The sequence below is a fragment of the Xyrauchen texanus genome, chromosome 36, assembly GCF_025860055.1.
Source record: "Xyrauchen texanus isolate HMW12.3.18 chromosome 36, RBS_HiC_50CHRs, whole genome shotgun sequence".
NCBI classification, from domain to species: Eukaryota; Metazoa; Chordata; class Actinopteri; order Cypriniformes; family Catostomidae; genus Xyrauchen; species Xyrauchen texanus.
The window spans coordinates 21,089,429-21,098,274 of NC_068311.1; the positions used below are offsets into that span (position 1 = coordinate 21,089,429).

The 8,846-nt window shown below is 34.9% G+C and overlaps 1 protein-coding gene across 1 annotated transcript; it reads right to left on the minus strand.

The window, feature by feature from the left end:
- Positions 1 to 17: 17 nt before the first annotated feature.
- Positions 18 to 8,846, minus strand: acad8 (acyl-CoA dehydrogenase family, member 8). The gene is made up of 11 exons (XM_052107381.1): positions 8,706 to 8,846; positions 7,010 to 7,110; positions 6,259 to 6,428; positions 5,902 to 6,011; positions 4,374 to 4,450; positions 4,156 to 4,293; positions 3,843 to 3,978; positions 3,497 to 3,594; positions 3,195 to 3,347; positions 2,911 to 3,013; positions 18 to 1,077 (listed from the first exon to the last, which is right to left on the minus strand). The coding sequence occupies exons 1-11, from the start codon at positions 8,821 to 8,823 to the stop codon at positions 1,022 to 1,024; spliced, it is 1,260 nt and encodes a 419-aa protein (XP_051963341.1). The 5' UTR covers positions 8,824 to 8,846; the 3' UTR covers positions 18 to 1,021.

Sequence of the window (8,846 nt, forward strand, 5' to 3'; positions counted from 1 at the left end):
TCCTATTTAGATTTCTATTTCAATCAGGCATGATAAATGTTTTATTAATTCTTGCTCTTTAACAGTTGGTGTGCAGGTTCTCCTGCTGTTGAATAGACTAATGCACTGAAGCAGACAGCTTTTGAATTCCTATCCAATATAAGAGCATTATCAACTCATGTTGATGAGACATACAAAACAGATAAGAGCTTTGCAGGTGACACTCAAAACACAAAAAGGACATTTCAATCTAAACTGTTCTTCATTTCACATGGTGCACAAGACTGTTTAACAAAATTCACAGCACTCATTTTAAATAAAACATGAGGATCAGAACCATACATATTTACCTCTTTTAGGACAATTTATGGAAGTACTGTGAGATTTGATTTGTGCTTTGAAAATGATCTCCTAAACAAAGTTGTATGTGATAAAAGTCTCCCAGGAAGTAAAGAAGCATTGAAATGCTGAAAATTAAACAAAATGGTAATCTACTAATCTGGAGCATTTTTAGATTTAATCAGTGTAAGGTTTCAATTTGACTAATTTTCCAGTAACAGTTGCAGAACCATGCTTATGTTTTAATAGCATAACTTCTTGTAACCAGCCTAAATATTTTACACTAAACAAATAAAATTCCTTGTATTCAAATATCTACTGATTCTCTGCTCAAGATCACATCAGTGTGTTTTTACAATAAACATTTTAATCTAGATCTGCTAATCCTGGAGTTTAAGGCATAAACTTGACTTTTGCTGGACAATCAGAAAAGTCTAACAGCTACAGAAAATACGGTGACATTGACAGTTCATTATATAAATCAGCAGGTAAGTTTCTTGATATTGGAGTGTCATAAGATCAATAATCTCTAAGCATTTAGTAACACATAGGTGGAATACATTTAACAAGATATCACTTTAATAATTTGATGTACATATTAGAAAATGATGGCATAAACAACTTGTTTGTCTCAGATGTGATAGAACCCAGAACCAGAGTAACAGTCCATTTTAATCCATGAATAAAAAGCAGCATATGATTCTCATGATTCAGTAAGCAAACTCCTTGCTATGATCATCCTCATCACTTCATTTGTACCTAAACAAGAGAACAAGAAAATAAAAATAGACTCATAACATTTTATACAATCTTAAACAATTGATGTATATATATATATATATATATATATATATATATATATATATATATACACAGACACACACACAACTGTTAGTTCCGGTCCTCGAATCTGATGGAACGAGAGATGTTACATGAGCACTGATGGTCTCGCACTGTGTCTATCACTCCGCTTGTGTTGGTGACATTCTAAACTAAAGAGTAATAGCAGAGCAGATGTGTTAAGAGCTACTGTGTATGCATCTCTTTACATGTAATTGTTTTACATTACATATGTTAGCCAGCAGGTGGTAGATAATTTTTGTGTGTAATATGAGCCTGTTAGGTGACCTGAAGTAAATCTGCATCAGCCAGTGTTTACATACAACAGCTCTTCGTAATCACTCATATTACTCCTACACTACTAAAGCTAGGAAATAGCTTTAAACAGCTTTAAACTAACAACTTCAGCATTAAGGCTCATCACAGCTGAGAGACACAACAGACTGATGAATTACACAAACTCAAGGCGCTTGCCTCTTACCGGACTTTCCAGATTGGATACATTACTTTATAATTTCTGATACATTACCATTTGTATTTTTAATATTATATTCAACATTCTCAGATAACATTTTTCTTCTGCAGTATAGCTGCTAAAGAAAATCTACGTTGTTTTAAAGGAGTTTTAGATATTTTTATTGGAAAACAAGTCAAAACAATATTTTGTTGCAGTATTTAATGGGGAAAAGACTACCCTCTCTCACTTTTCACTTCAATCCATCTTTAACTCACACAAAAAAAAAACTCTCTCTCATGAATAAAGCTGAGTATTTTCTTCACGATAATAAATGCACAATGACATATATAATGATTCAATAAGTCGAGAGTAATCACATTATAATCTAGCTGCATTAAGCGTGCACACTCGAGGGACGAGTGTCCCCGCGCCAGAGTGTGCATCAGCTGGGTGCAGTCCCATTCGCACAACTCATAGAAGAGGTGCTGACTGTTCCTAAAAATGCCAGTTTCGAAGTTTATAGCTATTTGCATGATCTGCTTCTGTATTGTTTGAATGTTAATAAAGCTATAATGCATTAAATATAACTGTAATTAAGATGTAACTGTATTTAAGATGTTTCCTTTAAAGAGCTCCGGCTCCAATTATTCCACAATGAGAGTGCTTCTGTTTTTAATTATTTTGTATTTTTGTATAATCCTCAAATACTTTGCGATCTACATCACCTGAATCTGTTTGGAAAGTTTAGAGTGCATCTGGACTGTTAGCTGTGTTTTGTTCCCCTCCTCAGTCAGGTGTGAACTGCAGTGCTGATCTCGTGCGTCATCATTAGAGTTCAATGTGATCTCATGTTACGTTAAATGAGATCAAACGACTATTCGACAATGAAACTTTTTGTCTACAATTGTTTATTGTCAACATTGTCGATAATGTCGACTGATCATTTCAGCCCTAGTGTATACACACACAATAAACAACTAATTTGTGATAATCATATATATATATATATATATATATAGTATAATCATATATTTTATGATTTTAATATTTAAAAAAATATATAATGATCATATACATGATTATTTAATATTTTTATTAAAACCTATATATACAGTATATATATATATATGTTTTAATAAAAATATTCAAATAATCATGTATATGATCATTATATATATATTTTTTTAAATATTAAAATCATAAAATATACGATTATACTATACAGAATATATTAAGTGCATAAAAACATTTCAGTATAGCATTTAGTGCACTTTTATATATAATAAAGCCATTACCCTCCAATATCTGATGTACTCTTATGTCTCTGACATACTGTTGTACTGCATAGTCCTTTAGGTAACCATAACCTCCATGCATCTGTAAGGCCTGGTTACATATCTGAAGGGTGAATATAAATAGGTGTTATTCAGATGACCTTTCATAATTATTTTTTTTTTTTAAGCCAAAAACTTATTTAAGCAAATCTGTTTTTACAATTATGTTTTGGTCTTAATTACAATAACATTCAGGTCTAACCATACATGATGTCCCCAAAAAACAGAGCACTGTGTGTACTCACTGAAAAACTTTCATCTGTTACAAAGAGTTTGGCCATTGAGCATAGCGCAACAGCATCCGGTCGACTCTCCTGCAGAGCCAGCGCTGCCTGGCGCACCAGCAACCGGGAAGCTACCAGCTTAGTGGCCATCTCAGCCAGCTTAAACTGCAGATACTGAATACAGGGAGAACAAACTTTTGGTTATGTCAATAATGCTTTAACATTTTGGGTTTAAACAATTATCTTAAATGTTACTCAATCAACACAGCCAAATACCAAGGATAGAACTGGTGCTTGACAATTCAGCATGACTTTTTCTTTACCTGGCTGTTTGATAGTGTTTCTCCAAACTGTTTCCGCACACACAAATAATCTCGAGCCAGCACCACAGATGCATGAGCTGCTCCAAGAGAGCAGGATGCTGTGGGTACAAAAATACTTGCTATAGTATTTAAATAAGCTATATTAAAAGCTTTTTACATTCCCATGCAAGTGAATACTAAAAGTGTGATGCAAAAATTATCTAAATGGTTTCAAATCAAAGTGCTTTTATTTTTCAGTGTGGCGGTTTTAAAAAATGACTACTGGAAATGGTTGAATGGTTTTGGATGATCAAACAATTAAAGGGATAGTAACATATCACTTATTAAAATCTATCATACAATTCACCAATATTAATTCTGCCTCCATTGAGGCCCTTCATGGCAATGTTGAAGCCCTCCCCCTCCGCTCCAAGCCGATTGGCCACTGGGACAGCACAGTCCTCAAATATCACTGCTCTGGTTGGCTGTGAGTTCCAACCTACCTGTAGAATTGAAGTTTGAATGTTAGCACACCACTTATGTTTTAATCCACAGACTCAACTCTGCCACCTGCTGGACATTCTTTAACATTTCTGATCTGCTTCAACAACTACTTTTAAAAGCACCTGTAAGTTTAGACCAAATAAAATACCAAGACCCGTGTACATTCATTAGCCTACCTTCTTCTCTTTTTTGCCAAAGCTGATTCCAGGGGTTTCTTTTTCAACCACCAAGCACGAAATCCCCTTAGGTCCCTTCCCACCGGTCCTGCACATGACCACATAAACATCCGTGTCTCCACCTCCACTGATGAATGCCTGAGGAGAAACATTGAAAAGAGTTGAAAAGCTGCAGGAAGACCTTTATCGGTACCGTAAACCCATCACAAGTCTAGTACCTTTGAGCCATTGAGGACATAATGATCTCCTTGGAGTTTTGCGCTGGTTAAAAGTGATGCAGCATCACTCCCACTACCTGGGTTGATGAAAACACAATATATGTTTGCAACTATTGCAACACCCATGTCATTTAATTCCCGAAACTTTCACAACAATTCAATGATGCTATGAAGTTTTACAGAGACAAACAACAGTATTCTAATGCCCCTTTCAACCGAACAAGTTCTTACGCAAAAAGTTACAAAAAAGCACAATGAATATAACAGGTGACATTTTATTGAACCTAAAACAGCATCTAAAAGTTGTGGAAACCTGCACGAGACACTGTAAAAACTAAAAATTTGGAGTAATGGTCAGAGACATCTGTCTAGCGCATGTTTACACTTCGTTAAGCCCCGCCTTACGTTTTTCTGACCAATCGTATTTTAGCAACTGTTGCCGTTTCTCTGACAAGCGTTTGCTTGTTTACAATGAGAGTGTATGGGAGCAATGTGTGTAGGTAGAAATTATATACATATATAAAAAAAAGGAAAGCCTAAAAGATCTTTGTGTACCCAGAGAGGAAACATGCAGCAAGGTTAGAAATGAGGGGGCACAAATGCCACCTAAATGGACTAAAATGCTATCACAATTAAAAGTATTGAAAGTGGCAAAATATTGATATTGTTATTGGTTTCGGCCTATCATTTTCTGTTAAAATTGGTCTTGTATCGGCCCACAATCATCATATCTGTCCATCCCTAGCAGTGTTGGGCAAGTTACTTAGAAATAGTAATCCACCACAACTTACTCATTATATCTCTAAACTATAATCAGAGAAAGTAATCACATTACTAATTACTTTACTTTTAAGTTACTTACCAGAACACTTTTCTGCTCAAAAATTCAAGATAATGTCTATATTTCTTGTTCATTGTTACACAAGTCATACACTCAGCAACTCACATTTCTCCTTTATCTGACTCGATTCGGGGGACATAATTCATGCGTTCTACATACATAATATTAGAAATAAAATTTTTTTTTAATTGTATTCATTACACTACATTTTGTCTAAAAGTAATTAGATTACCATAACTGATAACTTTATAATTGGATTACACCCAACACTGATCTCTAGTTATCAGGTGTGTAATCACCATCAAATGAAGCTTTCTAATAAATATGCTTTAAATTCCAGCTCACGTAAAAATATTATCAATTCTGTTTATGAGAATATTTTGCCCAAAACTGCACAGTTCACAACAATATTCTAATCATTTCTATGGGAAGTTCTGCAAAGCTTGTCAGAGCGAGTGGCATCAACCAAGGTGCTCAGCAAAGGGTCAATCTAAAAACAATGCAGATGGTCACAAAAATGTGTTCAGTGGGAACAACCCCTAATTCATGTGACTTTTTAAACAACTTTGGATTCAAAAACAAAATTACATTTCTAAATGGAGGAATGTCAGTTGCTTTAACAACATAAACACTTCAGTTCACATGTCAGCTGAATGTATTACATTAAAGGAATACAGAAAAACTTACCAGGTTCTGTGAGACAGTAGGAGGCAAACTTTTGCATAGAGCAGAGATCAGGACAGTATTTCTCCCTTTGCTCATTGTTACCAAATGTGTCTATCATCCAGGCACACATGCTGTGGTAGCCAACAAATACACAATGAAACACAAAATACCACAAAAATAGAAAACTTATTGATGAACAATACAATTAATGAACAATATTCACCGACATGTTCAAACGCGCCATTTCAATAAGTGCAATGTCATAAAGCAGATAAAATATAATTACAATGGTGGGATTTATGATGTTCTTATAACATTAAACAAAGGTGAAAGAAGGATAGTGGGATGAATAGGCTACAGATGGCAGTGTAGACTCACTTGTGAATGCTAATGTAAGCGGTTGTGCTGACACAGCCTGTGGATAATGCTTCAAAGATGATAGAGGTGTCCAGACGAGAGAGTCCAGAGCCGCCAACTTCAGGGTTCACATAAATCCCACCAAACCCCAGCTGGGCTGCTTTCCTCATGGCTTCCACAGGGAAGATTTCCTGTGATTACAAATATTTCAGGAATATTCTGGGTTCAATACATGTGAAGCTCAATCGACAGCATATGGCATAATATTGATTACAACAAAAACAATAAAAAATCTTTAAAAAAAGCAAAGATCAAATTTATAGCCAATCTATAAACGCTAAAATAGTCACTGTTTCAGGTTATCATGATTTTAATTTGATAAAATAACTTACTAAAACTTTGTGTAAAGTTATATCCAAATTTACAACTTAATTGCCATGACGATGTAATGTCATACAATACATAAGTTTTACTTACATGAGTTTTAACAGCAGAATTAATGTAAGTGCTTTTATTGGACACATTCACTTCCATTGTAAGTGTCTCACTGTATCTTTGATCTTTGCTTTTTTATTTTTTAAAGGAAATAAATGTTTGTGGTAATTATCATTATGCCACAAATGCTGTCGATTGAGCTTAACTTGTATTGAACCCAGAATATTCATTTACTCATGAATGCTTCTATGATTATATTAATTATTAGTAAGTTCCAAGTGGTAAAAGTTTCAGCATGATACATCAATAATAGTCACTTTCTGTTTAGCTAATTTACCTTTTGGTCCCACTCTGCCATATGTGGTGCCATCTCATTGGCAGCGAAGTCAAATGCCACCTTCTGAAATTCTTTCTGCTCATCTGTAAGTCCTATAGAGGCTGTGGAAAGATACACAATTGTTAGTTACCATCAAAGTTCCCAGACTTTTTAATAATTTTAAAGAAATTGCACTCAGTAAAAGCAATTTCTAGACAATTAAATATTCTCAAGCAGAGCATAACCAGAATATTTTTATTTACCATGACTTTTTAAGATGGGATATTTCATCCAAAAATTTGAATTCTCTCATCATTTACTTACCCTCATGCCATCCCAGATGTGTATGACTTTCTTTCTTCTGCTGAACACAAATTAACATTTCATCTCTGTATGTCCTTACAAAGCAAGTTAATGGTGGCCAGAAATTTGAAGCTTCAAAAAGCACATAAAGGCAGCACTAAAGTAATCAATACGACTCCAGTGGTTAAATCCATGTCTCCAGAAGCTTTACTATGGGTTTGGGTGAGAAACAGATCAATATTAAAGTCTTTTTTCACTTTTTCCAACTTGACAGCAGTCTCATTGGCAATCATAGTTTCAAGCTTGATTACACTTTCTAGCACAATCTAGCGCTCTGTGGATGCATCAAGCACTAGGACGTGTATTAGAGCTTGAAATCATATGTGAAAAAGGAGTCTTGGTCTGTTCTCACAAAAAACAAAAAACAACTGGATCACTTCAGAAGACATGGATTAAACCACAGGAGTCATATGGATTATTTTATTATGAATTTATCTCCTCTTTGGAGCTTTAAAAGTCATGATCACCATTCAATTGCATTGTATGGACCTACAGAGCTGAGATATACTTCTAAAAATCTATGTTTGTGTTCAGAAGAAGGAAGAAAGAAAGTCATACACTGGGATGGCATGAGGCTGTGTAAATTATGAGAGAATTGTAATTTTTGATTTATTCCTTAAACTTATTTCCAAGCCTTGATATCCTTATTTTAAAATCCTTGATATTCCATGCATCCTGGTTTTCCTTGCATGTGGATGCAAAGACTTGTTTGTGTTCAGGTATGCCTGACATTATCATTACTGGATTATGAGATACATCACGGGCGCGGGACAAACGAAACCTGCGCCAATCACCAACGTCCATTACACACCCCCAAATATGATTGGCTGAGCGAATTAAAAACTAGCCAATGTCGATTCAAGAATCACAAACGTGCTTAATTTTTGCGGCTACATATGGTTATAAAATAGTCCTTTAAATGTAAACTGCAGACAAGTACAATTTTCCTGTATACGTTGTCGAATAAACCCAGTGTGAGAGTTTACGTACGTTCAATGAGGCATTATATTGGCAAAACAAATCTGCACAACTGAGTTTATGAAACAAAATGAACACTAAAACGACAGAGTTAAATGTATCAGTAAAGCACAATTGTAGTACAGGCAAAACAATATGCGTCACCGATGGAACTATCCCTTCTAGAAAGTCGTCACAATCACTGACTCCACACTTTAACAGTTAGAGGGCACCAGCAGAGCTACAATTATCCATTTGAGCCGAATTTTACATATTATCGAGATTCAATGAACTATGGTCAGATCTGTACTTGCTCAATCAAAATTTGATTCGCTTGATTATCCTCTATTGATTTTTTACATTAATATTATTTCAGGGTTGAAATTATTTCACTTACGGTCAATGCAAGCTGCTATTCCTCGTCTCTGTATACTGTTAAATGTTAAACTGTGACTTCTAGTGATGTTATGTGATCCCAAGCGGAAAACACTTGCGAGTGCCCTAGCCGCTGCCATGTTGGTTCATTAACGGAGTTACA